A 17,128-nucleotide genomic window follows, 5' to 3' on the forward strand; every position below is an offset into this window, starting at 1 on the left:
GTCTACACCTGTGTGGGTGCTTGTTTGTTTGCCTGTTGTATGTCTTACTGTGTAATTTCCCCCATCAGGTCTGGACAGTGGAGAGCAGGAGGCTCTGAGGCAGCATGAGGAAAATGAGGAGAGGCCAAAGGACACACAGGGTCACAGTGACGAGGAGCGCCCAGAGAGGAGCACAGAGTCTACCATCCACACTGTTCCAGAGCTGCTAATGGACACACTGCAGGTACCAGAGATCTGATCAGAGATCTGCATAGGGCTATAGTACTGGAGCACTCTATAAGATTAGCTGAATGTGTGTGTCTGTCCAGAACCCAGTCCGTGACCCAGAGGAGCTGAGGAGGGAGATGGAGCTGCAGCTGGAGGCCTGGATGAAACAGGCCCCTGGAGACCAGGAGGAGGTACCAACAGTTTGGATGTTCTGCTAATACATAAATATTACCGGATACCATTTACCCTGTCATGCGTTATTCCCATGACCTACCTTCAGAAGTTCAGATCTCTGTGTGTTGCTCCTGCTAATATCTTGCCCTATAGGAGAGTGCAGCGGCAGCCATGTGGCACCAGTACCAAACGTTGACCTCGGCCCTGTCCCAGCAGCTGTGTGAGCAGCTCCGCCTCATCCTAGAGCCCACGCAGGCGGCCAAGCTCAAGTGAGTACCTACCGCAACCCCTGGAAGATCATTCATGGAGCCTGGCCTCTGGTCAGCCATCAGACAAAACGCAGACCAGAGCAGGAACATGGTTTTGTAACCTTTCCTATAAATTCATTTATTTTTTCATTTGGAAGATCCTTTTTAATTTCACAACAAATATTAGCTCATCTCTTTATTCTGTTTTCTCTCTGTCACAGAGGAGACTTCCGCACAGGAAAGCGTCTGAACATGCGGAAGGTGATCCCCTACATCGCCAGTCAGTTCCGTAAAGACAAGATCTGGCTGAGGAGAACCAAGCCTAGCAAGAGAGAGTATCAGATCTGTCTGGCCGTGGACGACTCCTCCAGCATGGTGGACAACCACTCAAAACAGGTAGGTCGCTTCACAGAGGGATGAGTGGAGACAACCTTGCAATCAGTGCTGCAGGAACTATGTATGAATTCTAAACGGCACGCTATTCCCTTTAGAGTGCACTAGTTTAGGCCGGGGCTCAAAAGTCTCTGGTCAAAAGTAGCGCATAGGGAATAGGGTGCCACATGGGGAAAAACACTATCTCACCTTTGTCTCCTGTGCCTCACAGCTGGCCTTTGAATCCCTGTCTGTGATCGTCAACGCTCTCACTCTCCTGGAGGTTGGGCAGGTGTCTGTGTGCAGGTGAGAGGAGCAGTCACTGAAAATACATTAATATGGATGTCCAGGTGTTTCTCTTCCCCTGACAGTGAGATAACAACATGATGTGAGGATTGTGTTGGTTGTCCCCTCAGCTTTGGAGAGACAGTGCAGCTTCTCCACCCGTTCCAACAACCGTTCAACGATCAGTCAGGTGCTAGGATACTGAGGCTCTGTCAGTTCCAGCAGAAAAAGACCAGGATAGCCCAGGTGGGAGTCCCTTTCCTTCTTCCTTTATTTTTCACTCTTTTTCATTTTGATGATTTGAACCACTTTCAGGTCTGTTCTTTACTGTGATATTGTTCAACAGATCTCTCCCCAAAATATTATTTGAGACAGATTTATTTTCTTTTGAGACTGACTCCCACATTGTGCTCTAATATCCTTTAGTTCCTGGAGACCTCAGCCAACATGTTTGTAGCAGCCAAGCAGCACAGCCTTGGATCCATGAACACAGGTACTCTACTGGGTGGAAGGTTACTACTATAAGCGAGAATGGCTTCCTCTAGTCCCCTAGATCCCACTATTCCTTACAGTAATGGTTTGAGACATATGCAAGAATGTCAGCTGATTACATCATCCTCTGATGCTTTGGGGTCCATGCCCTGATAGTATCTGATGTCCAACAAACAAGCCCTGAGTGGAGCAGTGTGTTGGTAGGGAGCAGAGCCCCAGTACTGTTAGTCAAGGCAGAGTATTGTTCCTGCTACAGTGCCCCTGGTGAAGCTAACATGTCCTCTGTGGAGCCGCTCTGAGGATCACAGTGCAGAGCTGGTATCAGGGCTCTCACTGCTCTCCCTCTGCGGCCCAGAGGACTGGAACCTGTAAGCAGACACCCAGGGCCATTGTGGTGCCAGTGTAAACTGACCGCCTCCCCCTCATCCTGTGCTCTTTTTTTCCCTCCCTCTCACTCTCTCCCCCCCTCCCCTCAACAGAGACGGCCCAGCTGCTGCTCATCGTGTCGGACGGCAGGGGGCTCTTCCTGGAGGGGAAGGACAGGGTGACGGCTGCCGTGCAGGCGGCTCGCAGCGCCAACATCTTTGTCATCTTCGTGGTGCTTGAGAACCCCAACTCCAGGGTAAAGGACTTAGTTGATTTAGATGGAATCCATGTTATGTAGCAAGGATTGTGGATAGTAAATGCAAGGTTTTACTGTCATTTACATGATACAGTCCAATAGAAGTTGCATGTGTTTATGTGAATGGTCAAATAACTGAGATATGATATTCATATTGAAATATCCTGGAAATATTCCACAATATTCCTTTTGACATTTCCTGTCATTTTTCTACAGGACTCCATTCTGGACATCAAGGTGCCCATCTTCAAAGGTCCAGGAGAGATGCCTGAGATCCGCTCCTACATGGAGGAGTTCCCCTTCCCCTTCTACGTGATCTTGAGGGACGTCAACGCCCTGCCAGAGACCCTGAGCGACGCACTGAGGCAGTGGTTTGAACTCGTCACGGCAACCGACCAGTAGGCCAATGAGAAGAAACCATCTGAGAGGGCAGCAACCAACCGCACAACGCCACTCTGCTGCTAGCCTCTCGACAACACACAGACTCAAAAACAGGACTCACAAAGGAAGACGGACTTGCCACTGTATATGTGCCTTTTTTCTTATTTTTACTCTAATTTTAGTAGACTGTAGAGTTTGATAGCAACCTCTGCTGTTTAGTCCTTGTCATCAGGCCAGGGGAATTCTGGAAGTTATTTCGTAATGTAATTAGCATTGCTTTATCTTGCACGTCTATAAAAAATGTTTGAAAAGAAACAAAATGTGATTTCCTTCCGTGTGAACAAGATACCTCTTTTCCCTGTGTACTATAACCCCCTTCATGGTGTATGGATGTTTTCAGTCTAACATGCTCATCAAGACATTCTGCTTTCATGTAAACGCATCAAATGACCATGTATAGAGCTGACAGTGTTGTGATGTTAATGCACTGTTTGTAAAATAAAAAATAACAAGGAAAAAAAGCACCCCCTTAATTATATCATGGCAAAAGAAAAGCATGCTGATATGGGCTTGATCCATTTAAAAAGTAATCCCAAAATTGTGCCTTGACAAAATGTTTCTGCATCTCACTTTATACTATGTGCTTTAGAAAATGCATCCATTGTTTACTTGGAAATGATCATTTTGCCCAAAATAATGTGGTGTCATTATAAAGCTTCTCTCTCTTTTTCTCTCTTTCTCTTTCTATTTTAGTCAATGTTTTTGGAAAATGTGGTTCTTATGCACTTTGAAGCTCAATGATTGCTAATAACAATTTTGATAAATACTCCAATTGGTTCCATTTCTCTGGTTTTAGGCTATGTTTAGACAGGTAGCCAAATCCTGATCTTTTGCCCAATCAGATCGGCTCTGAAAAATATTTGATGTCAAAAGATGTGATATGATTGGTCAAAATACCAATTTGGATGTTGTGCTAACTGTCTCAATGCAGCCTAAGTGACATCACAACTACATTTGTTTTGCACCTCGACTGTACTGTAGATAAGGTTCATTCACTGACACGTCATTAGAAAATACAATTGCTGTGACATTAGGAAAACAGTGGTTGATGATTGTGCATTGAAATGTTTATCGCCATGTTGTTGGTGTTTTGTAATGTGGAAATAACTAAGCAAACAAATGATTCTCATGGTAGTTGTTCATACCATCTATCAATCGCATATGACATGATACATTGTATGATGTTAGGGGTAATAAACTTTTTTAACTGTTTTGAGCACATGTTTTATCATGTATGGTAGGTAGTAGCCTACAGTATAATTATTTTATGGCCCCTAGAGATTTGGATTTTCAATAAGTACTCCACCCCACAAGAGGGTGACATTGATCTTGTTAATCATCGATGTTGAACCAAGATGGACCAGCCAAAAACAGTGGATCAGCTGTAGAGCTACCTCTATAACCATGTTTGCTACTGTCCGCATGGTTAGCTCAAGGTTACCCGTGGCAGCACTTACATTAAAACAGGTAATACAAATATATGTTGGTAACATGAACAGTAAACCATGGGGTTAGTGTAGTGCCAACGAGGTCATGTTCTCTGACATCATGCTTGCCTTGGGAAATAGCCATGGCAGCATGAGCTAGCTAGCTAACATTAAAGGTCATGATCAGTCAAAATCATGTGTTTCATGAAATTGGATGATATTTGGTTTATATCCCAGATCAAAGAATGAAAAATGACTTTTGCTTTTACATAAAGTTTTATCAAAAAGTTATTGGTCCCTGCTCGATGTCAAACACTTGGATACATCTGGATTATTAAGGCATCACCCTAACTCAATTTAATTCCCCAATGGTAATGTGATATTCTTTTACCTAATTTAAATAAATACTGCCTCGTAACCTGCATTGGAGAAGGCAATGTTGTGTTTGCAGTGGGGCATGGTTTATATATACTGAACAAAAATATAAACGCAGCATGCAACAATTTCAAAGATTTTACTGAGTTACAGTTCATATAAGGAAATCAGTCAATTGAAATTAATTCATTAGGCCCTAATCTATGGATTTCACATGATCAAGGCCCAGCCAATCTGAATGAGGTTTTCCCCACAAAAGGGCTGTATTACGGACAGAAATACTCCTCAAACGATCCCGCAGGTGAAGAAGAGGTCCTGGGCTGGCGTGGTTACACTGTTGTGAGACTGGTTGGATGTACTGCCAAATTCTCTTAAATGATGTTGGAGGTGGCTTATGTTAGAGAAATGTACATTAAATTATATGGCAACAGCTCTGTTGGACATTGTTGTAGTCAGCATGCCAATTGCCCGTTCCCTCATAACTTAAAACTTAAGACATCTGTGGCATTGTGTTGTGTGACAAAATTGCACATTTTAGAGTGGCCTTTTATTCTCCCCAGCTCAAGGTGCACCCGTGTAATGATCATGCTGTTTAATCAGCTTCTTTATATGCTACACCTGTCAAGTGGAGGGATTATTTTAGCAAAGGAGAAATTCTCACGAACAGGGATGTAAACAAATTTGTGCAAAACATTTGAGAGAAGTAAGCATTTTGTGCTGATGGAAATTTTATTTAATCTTTTATTTCAGCTCATGAAAAATGGGACCCAAACTTTACATGTTGCGTTTATATTTTTGTTCAGGGCTAGCTAGATAGCTACTATACTGGTGCAAAATTTTGATTGTAGGGTGTTTGTCAGCAAATATAATTAAGTTTACACTATTCATCTATGGCAAAGATACTTATATGTTTCCCCTTTCATCTGTGTCTGGTGTTAGCTAGTTACTGGTTAGCTAGGTCTTCATCTGTGTCTGGTGTTAGCTAGTTACTGGTTAGCTAGGTCTTCATCTGTGTCTGGTGTTAGCTAGTTACTGTTTAGCTAGGTCTTCATCTGTGTCTGGTGTTAGCTAGTTACTGTTTAGCTAGGTCTTCATCTGTGTCTGGTGTTTAGTTAGTTACTGGCTAGCTAGGTCTTCATCTGTGTCTGGTGTTAGCTAGTTACTGTTTAGCTAGGTCTTCATCTGTGTCTGGTGTTTAGTTAGTTACTGGCTAGCTAGGTCTTCATCTGTGTCTGGTGTTAGCTAGTTACTGTTTAGCTAGGTCTTCATCTGTGTCTGGTGTTGGCTAGTTACTGGTTAGCTAGGTCTTAATCTGTGTCTGGTGTTAGCTAGTTACTGGTTAGCTAGGTCTTAATCTGTGTCTGGTGTTAGCTAGTTACTGGTTAGCTAGGTCTTCATCTGTGTCTGGTGTTAGCTAGTTACTGGTTAGCTAGGTCTTCATCTGTGTCTGGTGTTAGCTAGTTACTGGTTAGCTAGGTCTTCATCTGTGTCTGGTGTTAGCTAGTTACTGGTTAGCTAGGTCTTCATCTGTGTCTGGTGTTAGCTAGGTCTTCATCTGTGTCTGGTGTTAGCTAGTTACTGGTTAGCTAGGTCTTCATCTGTGTCTGGTGTTAGCTAGGTCTTCATCTGTGTCTGGTGTTAGCTAGTTACTGGTTAGCTAGGTCTTCATCTGTGTCTGGTGTTAGCTAGTTACTGGTTAGCTAGGTCTTCATCTGTGTCTGGTGTTAGCTGGTTACTGGTTAGCTAGGTCTTCATCTGTGTCTGGTGTTAGCTGGTTAGCTAGGTCTTCATCTGTGTCTGGTGTTAGCTAGTTACTGGTTAGCTAGGTCTTCATCTGTGTCTGGTGTTAGCTGGTTAGCTAGGTCTTCATCTGTGTCTGGTGTTAGCTAGTTACTGGTTAGCTAGGTCTTCATCTGTGTCTGGTGTTAGCTAGTCAACACATCCGTCAATGCTGCTGTGAATCACATAACAAGAGACATGGAAAACGGGAGGGAGACCAAAACATTGACATCATTGATGCAATTTCAATGTCGTTTGAGTTGCTTTGTGTATCACCAAGTTTTCTTGAGAAGATTTTACTGCAACACTGCTCACTGCATCCAAGTTTCTTGACATAGGAGTTTCAAAGAGCTGTCAATCAATGCGAGCTCATGAATATAAGCTCCACGCCCACGCCTGTCTTTTCAAACTTCCTGTTAGCCATGAGAGAAAAAATTATAATAGCATTTCTATCCCCCCAAAATATTATGGGAGATAGTTTAGTCACTCAAAAGGCTATTTTACATGGGATTCAGAATGACTATTCGGGACCTTTAAGCAGTGATCAGTGTTATTTCCTGGTAGTTATTTTCTGCCAATAAAAGCTAGTTCTCGGGTTTCCTCTCCCCACTCAGACCACTCCCAGAGACTCCTAACAACATTTGTGCTTGAGAAATAGTTTTTTGCTAAAAAGCTATTTTTGCCCATTTGAATGGAAATCTATTACAGTAAGGTACTTATTGTTTTCCTCAGCATATTGCTCTGCTAATTCCATATGACTGTTTATAAATTAGACTGAGGTAATCCACCCATTCATGCTGGAGGTGAATGCCAGCAACTTTGCTATTCTGCCTCAAATGTAGCTCCGTCATTGTCCATTATTAGGACACTGCCAGAGTTAGATATCTCAAATGGACTGTGTATGTGCAGCATGAAAGCCATAGGAATCAGGACCTTGTCACACTTGCCATGGAAGAAATCTTATCCGTACCAGCTCCTCTACTTTCTTCTCATTGAATCTTCTCGTTGAATCCCTGACACTGCTTGTGTCTGATACAGAATGTTGTTTGGCGTGAGCACAACCATATGAGATATGTCATTGGGAGTCCCCTATCAGTTCAGTTGCTATTAAAATGTCCATGTCTAGCAGTGGTGACACTTTCCCAGATCGCTGAGTCTAGTTCACTTTTGAGCAAAGCTGTGAGAATCATTGATGATATGCCATTTGCAATCATGTGAAATAACACCATAGGTAAGGATTTATTTATTGGTTATAACTAGTATTCCAGGGCTCATGTTGGGCTGCTCTTGGGTAGCTCTTAGCGTCTACCTCTTGAATATAAAACAGACGTGCCATTTTTGTAGTTTCTCTTTAGGTTTTTACAAAATACACTTGACATCATCTGACTTCATTAGACAGAATATATGTTCATATCAGCAGAGACATCAATGTACAACGACCTCACATGAACAGAACAAGTGTCAACTATGAGCACGGTAACACATTTACAGTAGTCTATTTGACTTTTCATCATGCCAACATGGTCTTCCTAACAGTAACTCATTTTAGTGCTGAGGATAAACATTAGGGTGTTATGGAGTTTTTACCATCAAATAAATAGTGGGCTGGAGCAGAAGTGGATGAGTACTAAAGTTATGAAAGCACAACTTCTCTTCAGTTAAGACATTTTCAGTTTGGCTGTATTCTTGTGAGCTCTGTTGCCCTTGTAAGTCACATATGAAAGCTTGCAGTAGTTTATTCTACTGATATGTTAAGCATCCTGGCTAACTCAAAACTATTCCTGAAGCTGTCTGCTCTCGTTTTCCTCTACTCTCTCATTGAATTTTGTTTTTTACAATGTTAGTAAAAATGACCCACATTTTCCACAAACCCCCAGAATCATTCTCATAACAGGCTTTCGCATCACAGGATAAAAAGCACTGGAGTATTGGCATGTTGAGGACAAGCTATCAATGTGCCAATATGTGTAGGTGTTCCAGTTCAATAATGGCACTGTGACAGATCCATTGTAACCAGCAGTACATTTACTGGGGGTTTTACAAAGCACAACACACAGGAGCTGCCCAGGTGTATACAACAAAACACATGATTAACAAGACAACATTATACTGAATTGTCTGGCATGCCATAACATTTCTCATTTATAAGTCACCATTACAAATGGATTATTTTCTACTGTTGCATGACATTATTAGATATAAGTATGAAATTCTGTAGAGAATGTGCATGGTCAATGACAAATGTATGGCCAATTTATGGTCAAGTCTACTAGTGGATCCACTAGATCCAGGTTGCCATCTGTAATGACCTCAGATGGTTTTTGCCATTCTGAAGGTGTAACTCTAAACCACAGGAGGTTGGTGGCACCTTAATTGGGGAGGATGGGCTTGTGGTAATGGAGTGGAATAAGTATACCATTCCATTCGCTCTATTCCAGCCATTATTATGAGCCGTCCCGTCCTCCCCTCAGCAGCCTCCACTGCTTTAAACTCTGTAGTGGTATGTCTGTGTTAGCTGTCGTCGTGCCTGTTAGTCCTGAGCATGCGTAGCTCGTCCTCCAGGTATGTTATCCTCTCCAGCAGGGCAGCCCTGTCTGCCTGGGCCCTCTGGTCCGCCTGCCACCTGGCCTCCTGGATCTTCCTCTCATACCAGTGCTCCATCTGGGTCGACACCGCCTCAAAGAAGTACTGTGTCACCTCCAGGGCGTGCATGTTCTCCCTTTCATGGGAAAAGGAGCTCTCCCCCCCGTCTCTCTCCACGGTTCTTTCCTCAAACACCTCCAGAGTCTGAGTCACCTCGGCCTGCCCCACCGTGGCCCCCTTGGCCTTAGTCCTGCCCTGGGAGTGCCTCTTGTGGTGCTTGCCCTTGTCTCTGCCCCGCTCCCGGTCTCTATCCCTGTTGCGGTCCTTGTCCTGTCTGCTGCTGCAGTGGCGCTCTGTCGCTGGGGACAGACTGCTGGCCCGGTTGTTGTTGCTTCTGCTGCTCCTGCTGCTCGGTCCCAACTCCAGCAGCGCCACGTCCTGCAGTTCTTGATACGGCCTCCGGTGTTCAGTAGCACCTAGCAAGCGCTCCTTGGGTCGCACTACTTGGGGAGACTGTGACAGGAACTTGGCAGTAGTTGGGGAGGAGATCTCCGCTTGCTTGGGATGTTTATCACTGTCTGGAAGATTTCCAAGAAGCAATTATTGAATGAATTAGAATTAAAAAGTCAACCTTAGAGCATGGCGCACAAATAATTTATGATTATTCAAATTTGTTCCAGTGAGATTGCCAATCTTCAAATGCAATCTGATAGTTTGGGATGATATTTTAATTAGCCTGCCATAGGCAACAATCATTTTTCAATTTCTGTGAAAATGTTATTTGGGCCACATTCAATCTTTATTTACCTAAAAAAAGAAAGAAGGTAAGACCTAAGAATAATAAACTTAATAAACTTAGATTATGTAATGCTTGCACAAGCCTGTATCTGCTTGAAATTAATTCCCACTCTTTGTGTATGTGGGGTTCATGAATGTGCATAAGCATAGTAATTCAGAGCGCTGGCTATTTCACAGAGTTCTGTTCGAACTGTACCTGGAGAGCTGTCCACCTGAACAGCAAAGCAGTGGTTGGCTGAGGGGTCCTCTGTGGCGGCGGTGTTGCGGTCTCCCTTGGTGACGTCAGTGATGTGGGGGGCCAGACACTGGGCGCTGTTCCCAGGCCCCCCAGCAGGCAGCACGGTGAGGCCCCCAGGGTCCACCTCACACAGGCCCTCAGACATGGACGAGGAACGGCGCAGCTTGGTGTTGCAGGGGTCTCCTGCTAAGCGCACCTCGATGTTCTGGAGCTTGGCCATGCACCAGTTCTTCAGCTCGTTCACCACTGATGCCTGCTTGAAGGGCAGGCCAAGACATGAAGGGGTTTAATGACAGAGGAAACAGTAGCGTACAATAGTATTCATTGTAAGTGGAAATGCATTGTTGAAATGTCTGAGCTAAAAAGTGATATGGCATAGACCACCTTCTCCTGCTGTGTTGTGTGAGTTGACACTGCTGTTCGTATTACCTGTCTCTTTTCCCCCTCCTGTCTTTCCTGCATGGCTCTCTGGTTGATCCTGTGTTGGCACTCCGTCCTCTCCGCTGACACCCTCTCTACTGTCATCTTATCCAGAGCACGGATCTAGAACCACACAATCACAAACCAGAGTTAAATGCCCAAATCTGACAGAGCTGTCATGATTAATGCAAGACGCTGGTTGTGACAAAAGCTCAGAGCTGTTTTTGACTTTAGCAACATTACACTTCATTTCATTAATAGGCTATGCAAAATCAGCACAAATTATACATGCATGGATTTCCCGCCCCACATCCACCAGCACTGCTGTGACTTGAGAGACTGGTGTGGTGTAGGTAGTGTTCATTAGGCACCAAACGGTAGGGAATGGACTGAAACTGGGACTGATCTATCTGGACTGGTTCAATAAGCTTTTCGTTCAATTAGCTTTTTGGTGCAAAACATTTTACGTCGCCTTCCCTAATGAACCCCACCCTGGTCTAGTCCATACCTGATGTTTGTTCTTGCGGTCCAGCTGTCCCATCTTGTTGTTCATCAGGTCCTGCACCGTGTGGATCTCCGTCTTCATCTCCTCCTTGGTGGCCTCCAGCTGGTTCTCCAGCTTGTTGATCAGAGGCTCACAGCGACAGCCGTTGATAGGGGCCTGGGACACAGACAATAACCATGAGCACTGAGCCACTTGATAGTGGAGACTAACAGAACTAAACATGTTTTTGAAGCATGATGTACAAGTAAACCCAGGGGCCAACTTTCTCTGGGGACAGGTCCCCCCAGTTTTATAATTGGAATGTGATACAAAACAAGGCAACAGTGTGCATTAGGACTATGCAGATGCCTCTGAGCAGTCGGGTTGGCTGTTTGGAGTGAGTAAACCCCCTGTCGCAGGGCCATACTCAGACTGAAATATATGTTTCTAAATAGCAGAATATAGTAGCAAAGCCTCTTACAAGGTTTCAACATTACAGAAAATATATGATAGTAGCTCCATTCACAGTCCTTTAAAGCTACATTAAAAGTGAATTTGGTAAGCGTAATATATCATAGCATCACATGAAAATGTTCAAACAAAATAAGTCATTGTAGAGACAGTGAGTATGTACTTTTTCTATCTACCTGCATGACCTTGCCATCCTTGCCTCGGTACAGAGTGTACAGCTGATAGGCCTTGTAGTTGTGTGGGGGCTGGGGGGAGGAGCCTCGCAGTTTGCCCCGCCTCTTCTCTCCATCTTTGTTCTCTCTACGACGGAGGGGTTCTGAGAGCGATGGCTGCAATGGTACGACAGCACAGCTCATCACATGTTCCACGTGTTTAATATTAATGACATATTTCACCTGGGTAAACATGTTTTGTTGTTAGAAGAATACGGAAATAGCGGACCTTCTCATGTGTTGTTGATAGAAGGTTACGGTAATAGCCGACCTTCTCATGTGTTGTTACAAGGTTACGGTAATAGCTAACCTTCTCTCTGAGCTCCCTGTCTGTGCTCTTGCTCGCCTCAATCACCTCATGTTTGTGGGCGATGCGGTCGCTGCTAGGGGTGTCGTCAGCAGCAGATGCGCTGTCCTGTAAGAAACGACAGAAAATGTGTCTTTCAGGCGAACATCTGAGCATCTATGCTATCATATTCTGACACACAGAGACAGTAGGAGTAAGATGAGGAGCTGTACTGTAACTGTACCTTCCTGGGCAGCATGTCATCCCTGGGGACAGACTGTGCTCGGCGATCAGCCTTCAGCTTGTCCCTCCTCTTCCTCACACTCCTGCCTCGGGTAAACCTCTGGACCTGAACATACAGAGGGAGAGCGGGTTCCGAACTAAAGGCCAGTGTATTATTTACTGAGGCTTCAAGTTTACTGATTGGTTAGCAGTCCTGAATTTAATTGACTTTAGATTATATTTCTTTATTTAACCTTTTTGGGATAGGGGGCAGCATTTTTACTTTTGGATGAATAGCGTGCCCAGAGTGAACTGCCTCCTACTCTGTCCCAGATGTTAATATATGCATATTATTATTAGTATTGGATAGAAACCACTCTGAAGTTTCTAAAACTGTTTGAATGATGTCTGTGAGTATAACAGAACTCATATGGCAGGCAAAAACCTGCCATATGAAAAAAAAATCCAACCAGGAAGTGGGAAATCTGAGGTTTGTAGTTTTTCAACTCAGCCCCCATTGAAGATACAGGGTGATATTAGTTATGTTTCACTTCCCAAGGCTTCCACTAGATGTCAACATCTGTTTTGAGCATTCTACTCTGAAGGAGGGGCTCATGAGGGCTCTTTGAGTGAGTGGTCTGGCAGCGCACTCACGTGAAAAGTAGCTACGTTCCACTTAATTTGTACAGACAAAGTAATTGTCCGGTTGGAACATTAAGGAAGTTTTATGTTAAAAATATCCTAAAGATTTATTCCATACTTAGTTTGGCATGTTTCTACAGGCTGTAACAGAACTTTTTGAACTTTTCGTCCGACGCGACCTGAACGCGCTTTTGGATTTGTTTACCAAACGCCATAACAAAATAATATATTTGGACATAACTGATGGACATTATCGAACAAATCAAACATTTATGGTGGAACTGGGATTCCTGGGAGTGCATTCTGATGAAGAACATCAAAGGTAAGTGAATATTTAAAATGCTATTTCTGAGTAATGGGGGGCGGCAGGGTAGCCTAGTGGTTAGAGCGTTGGACTAGGAACCGGAAGGTTGCAAGTTCAAACCCCCAAGGTACAAGGTACAAATCTGTCGTTCTGCCCCCGAACAGGCAGTTAAACCCACTGTTCCTAGGCCGTCTTTGTAAATAAGAATTTGTTCTTAACTGACTTGCCTATAGGTTAAATATATATATTTTTTTAAATGTTGACTACCAAATGTGCCAGGTATCTTTTTGGCTGCTTTGTTGTCTAAAGGCTGTACTCAGATTATTGCATGGTTTGCTTTCTCCGTAAAGTTTTTTAAAAATCTGACACAGCGGTTGCATTAAGGAGAAGTTTATCTAAAGTTTCATGTATAATAGTCGTATCTTAATCAATGTTTATTATTAGTATTTCTGTAAATTGATGTGGCTCTCTGCACAATCACTGCATGTTTTAGAACATATAGATATTAACTTTATCAAACAAAACATACATGTATTGTGTAACATGAAGTCCTATGAGTATCATCTGATGAAGATCATCAAAGGTTAGTGATTAATTTATCTCCATTTCTGCTTTTTGTGACTCTTTGGCTGGAAAAATGGCTGTCTTGATGGTGACCTAACATAATCATTTGTAGTGCTTTCACTGTAAATCCTTTATGAAATCAGACACTGTGGCTGGATTAACAAGAATTGTATCTTTAAAATGGTGTAAAATACTTGTATGCTTAATTATGAGATTTTTGTTGTTTTGAATTTGACGCCCTGCACTTTCACTGGCTGTTGCGGGGGGGGGGGGGTTCCGCCAGTCCTAGACAGGTTAACCAGGTAGGCGACCTGGTCAAGATAAAGCAAAGCAGTGCGACAAAAACAGCATCACAGTTACACATAAACAAACGTACAGTCAATAGCACAATAGAAAAAGCTATGTACAGTGTGTGCAAATGTAGAAGAGTGGTGAGGTAGGCAATAAATAGGCCATAGAGGCAAAATAATTACAATTTAGCATTAACACTGGAGTGATAGATCTGCAGATGATGATGTGCAAGTAGGGTGCAAAAGAGCAAGAGGGTAAGTAATAATATGGTTGGCTGTGTTCAGGTACAGTGATTGGTAAGCTGCTCTGACAGCTGATGCTTAAAGTTAGAGAGGGAGATATAAAACTCCAGCTTCAGTGATTTTTGCAATTGATGGTGATGGTTGAATCAGTAAGTAGTTATTGTTAATCAGTGATGGTTGAATCAGTAAGTAGTTAATTGATAAATCAGTGATGGTTGGTATCTATGGTCGTCTCCCAAGGACTCTGCCCATACTTGCACTTGATGCAGGAACACCTTTACTGCCAACCCACAGGAATGAAGTCAGATAAACACCTGAAGTATCGTAACTCAAGTCCAAACACAGTTGGCAGCATGAGTGTTTCTATATAAATATATAGCGAGATAAGGCAGGCGTGTGAGGTGGTGATAAACACTGCTTGGCTGCCCCTGCTTGTCAGACTAGGTGAACCTGTACTCACCTGAGGCGCTTTGGTCAGGAGAAGGGCTACGTCTGGGTTGTTGTGTTCTCTGGCCTGGTCCAGTGCAGTCTGGCCTGCCTGCACACACACAGACAAGAGGTCAATCAACACCTAGACTGTGTCCCAAATGGAACTCTTTTCCCTTTATAGTGCACTACTTTTGACCAGGGCTCTGGTCAAAAGTAGTGCACTATATAAAGCAGGGGTATTCAACTCTTTCCCTATGAGGCCTGGAGCTGGCTGTTTTTCTGTTCTACCTGATAATTAATTGCACACACCTGGTGTCACAGGCCTAAATACGTCCCTGACTAGATGGGAACAATGAAAAAATGCAGTGAAACTGGCTTGGAGGTCCAGAGGTGAGTTTGAGGGATATAGAGAATAGGCTGTCATTTGGGACGCAGACCTACTTAGGGATGAATGATTCAACTGTATATGGCACTGAGTTGAGGACGAATATACAAATGTATTTCCAAGTAGCTATTTCAGTTGTCAGTATGCCAAAACGTTTCTTGAACAGTATACTATTACTCATCAAAGTCTGCGTGGCTTTAACTGAGTGAAAAACTACACCACTGGCTCGAGAGCGGTGACATTAGTCAAGATGAAGAGGGCCTTTAGAAGTGCATGACTGCTCCAGAGCATAGTGAACACAGTAGGGCCGGGCCCCGGAGGCACTTTACTCACGTTGTTGCGGATGCTGCTGTCTGTTCCTGCCTCCAGCAGAAGCCGCACTGTTTTCTTATGATTCAGCGCAGCTGCAACATGCAGTGGTGTGTCCCCAGCCTTGCCCAGAAAAGAGCGAGAGGGGGAAAGAGAGAGAGACTTAGCATACTGAATGTTCCGTTGGATTTTTACGCATCAACAAACAAATACAGAACAATGTTATACGGTCCCTGCTCTGTGCTATTAAAACCTAAATACAGCCATATATTTACTATATCCAGTAGGTTTACTGCACAATTGTCACGCCCTGGTCAAAGTAGTTTGTGTTTATCTTCATTTATTTGGTCAGGCCAGGGTGTGACATGGGTTTTTGTATGTGGTGTGTATGTATTGGGATTGTAGCTTAGTGGGGTGTTCTAGTTAGGTCTATGGCTGTCTGAAGTGGTTCTTAATCAGAGGCAGGTGTTTATCGTTGTCTCTGATTGGGAACCATATTTAGGCAGCCATATTCTTTGGTTGTTTCGTGGGTGATTGTCCTTAGTGTCTTTGTTCCTTGTTCTGTGTGTATGTGCACCAGTATTAGGCTGTTTCGGTTTTCATTACGTTTATTGTTTTGTAGGTTTTGTATTTAGATTCGTGTTACATTTGTTCATTAAACATGGATCGCAATCTACACGCTGCATTTTGGTCCGACTCTCCTTCACACCTAGAAAACCGTTACAACAATGCTAAGACTAAGTTAGGATAAATCAAGGGAAGGACCTTTGACAAAGATATGATTCACACAACAATTATATTTTACATTAAAAGAAAAAAAGCTACTAAAGTACATTCACATAGTAGTTGTACATGCATCACAATAGCATTTTACAAAAAAAATTGATAAAGACATTTTAAAAGACTTTCTCAGAAAGCAGAGAGTGTCACAGCAGGGTCTCGAGCTGGATACACAACCCCTTCAAATGTCCCCAAAACAAGGTAAAGGCCTCTGTGTGAAAGTAGTGTCAGTCACATGCTCAGACTAACCTGGTTCTTCTCTGCCACGGAGCAGAATGCTCCCAGGAGGATGCGGAGCATGGACACATGGTTGTAGCGGGCCGCTACATGCAGACAAGTGTCACCTACCTGGAACACAATGAAGAGAGACCACCACCACACACAGCTCGAGTTTCCATTCACGCAGATGTTGGGAAAGCAATCAAAGACAGGAGCGTTTGTAATGGCACAGGGAAGTGACTCGAGGACAAATGAACGACACAGAGCTACTTCCTCAGTTCTTGTTGACTGAGAGCAGTTCACCCATGAGGGGAGATTAGGTTTGAAGTGCAGAGTAGAGCACAGAGAGGTACGTAGTTTCATAATTAAGTGACTACTTAAGCATGCAAACTGCTCTGCGGTGGTAGTTAACTGTAGAAAGGCTTCTGTGTCAGCATGGATTTCCTACGCAGTGGTTCAGATATACCATGGGAAGAGTACTGTGGGGTAACAAGCAACATTTTGTGCCACGAAATTAATCTTTCACACAAAATACAGCAGGTTACAAACGGCGCCCCGTAGACTAGCCAACCATAGAGGAAGAGGACTTACATGGTTCTTGCTGTCAGGCCTGGACCCACCCAGCAGCAGGACCTTGGAGCTCTGAGCGTGGCCATTCTGACAAGCAAGGTGGAGGGCTGTGTTTCCTGCCTACATGGACAGAAAGACAGACAGACACCAGGGGTTGTGGTTAATAGTGAGATAACGTTTTGGAACATATTTCTATTTGCAGCTGTATTCACAGGAGGTTGATGGCCAGAATAGAACAAATGAAATGGCATCAAACA

General features: G+C 43.6%; 2 protein-coding genes and 1 long non-coding RNA gene across 11 annotated transcripts in view; 2 read left to right on the top strand and 1 right to left on the bottom strand.

The window, feature by feature from the left end:
• LOC118398759 (midasin-like) overlaps nucleotides 1–4,053 on the top strand; it is a 65,538-nt gene extending 61,485 nt beyond the window's left edge. For both annotated transcript variants that reach the window (XM_035794429.2, XM_052471129.1), the window contains exons 93-101: nucleotides 69–223; nucleotides 309–398; nucleotides 535–650; nucleotides 851–1,025; nucleotides 1,234–1,307; nucleotides 1,418–1,532; nucleotides 1,713–1,779; nucleotides 2,258–2,400; nucleotides 2,617–4,053. In XM_035794429.2, the coding sequence (XP_035650322.2) occupies nucleotides 69–223; nucleotides 309–398; nucleotides 535–650; nucleotides 851–1,025; nucleotides 1,234–1,307; nucleotides 1,418–1,532; nucleotides 1,713–1,779; nucleotides 2,258–2,400; nucleotides 2,617–2,802 (1,121 nt within the window). In that variant the 3' untranslated portion in view covers nucleotides 2,803–4,053. The remainder of the gene's footprint in view (nucleotides 1–68; nucleotides 224–308; nucleotides 399–534; nucleotides 651–850; nucleotides 1,026–1,233; nucleotides 1,308–1,417; nucleotides 1,533–1,712; nucleotides 1,780–2,257; nucleotides 2,401–2,616) is intronic.
• Nucleotides 4,054–5,358: 1,305 nt separating this feature from the next.
• Nucleotides 5,359–7,527, top strand: LOC127909457 (uncharacterized). Of its 5 annotated transcripts, XR_008071212.1 has the most exons (4): nucleotides 5,368–5,990; nucleotides 6,077–6,347; nucleotides 6,427–6,469; nucleotides 6,506–7,527. It is a non-coding gene; the product is annotated as an uncharacterized LOC127909457 (long non-coding RNA). The 5 variants fall into 5 exon arrangements; XR_008071211.1 differs by having other exon boundaries at nucleotides 5,359–5,990; nucleotides 6,427–6,514; XR_008071213.1 differs by lacking the exon at nucleotides 6,427–6,469 and having other exon boundaries at nucleotides 5,367–5,947; nucleotides 6,034–6,347.
• Nucleotides 7,528–7,637: 110 nt separating this feature from the next.
• The window catches only part of LOC118397881 (ankyrin repeat domain-containing protein 6-like), a 30,198-nt gene continuing 20,707 nt past the window's right edge, over nucleotides 7,638–17,128 (bottom strand). For 2 of the 4 annotated variants that reach the window (XM_052471135.1, XM_052471133.1), the window contains 11 exons: nucleotides 16,893–16,991; nucleotides 16,332–16,430; nucleotides 15,327–15,425; nucleotides 14,640–14,717; nucleotides 12,159–12,263; nucleotides 11,939–12,043; nucleotides 11,593–11,745; nucleotides 10,970–11,122; nucleotides 10,471–10,584; nucleotides 10,000–10,294; nucleotides 7,638–9,583 (listed from right to left, as the gene is read on the bottom strand). In XM_052471135.1, coding sequence (XP_052327095.1) covers nucleotides 8,934–9,583; nucleotides 10,000–10,294; nucleotides 10,471–10,584; nucleotides 10,970–11,122; nucleotides 11,593–11,745; nucleotides 11,939–12,043; nucleotides 12,159–12,263; nucleotides 14,640–14,717; nucleotides 15,327–15,425; nucleotides 16,332–16,430; nucleotides 16,893–16,991 — 1,950 coding nt within the window. In that variant the 3' untranslated portion in view covers nucleotides 7,638–8,933. Of the gene's footprint in view, nucleotides 9,584–9,999; nucleotides 10,298–10,470; nucleotides 10,585–10,969; nucleotides 11,123–11,592; nucleotides 11,746–11,938; nucleotides 12,044–12,158; nucleotides 12,264–14,639; nucleotides 14,718–15,326; nucleotides 15,426–16,331; nucleotides 16,431–16,892; nucleotides 16,992–17,128 lie in introns of all 4 variants that reach the window. The other 2 variants (XM_052471134.1, XM_052471132.1) reach the window with 1 other exon arrangement.

This window comes from Oncorhynchus keta, chromosome 19 (assembly GCF_023373465.1).
Source record: "Oncorhynchus keta strain PuntledgeMale-10-30-2019 chromosome 19, Oket_V2, whole genome shotgun sequence".
Taxonomy (NCBI): Eukaryota; Metazoa; Chordata; class Actinopteri; order Salmoniformes; family Salmonidae; genus Oncorhynchus; species Oncorhynchus keta.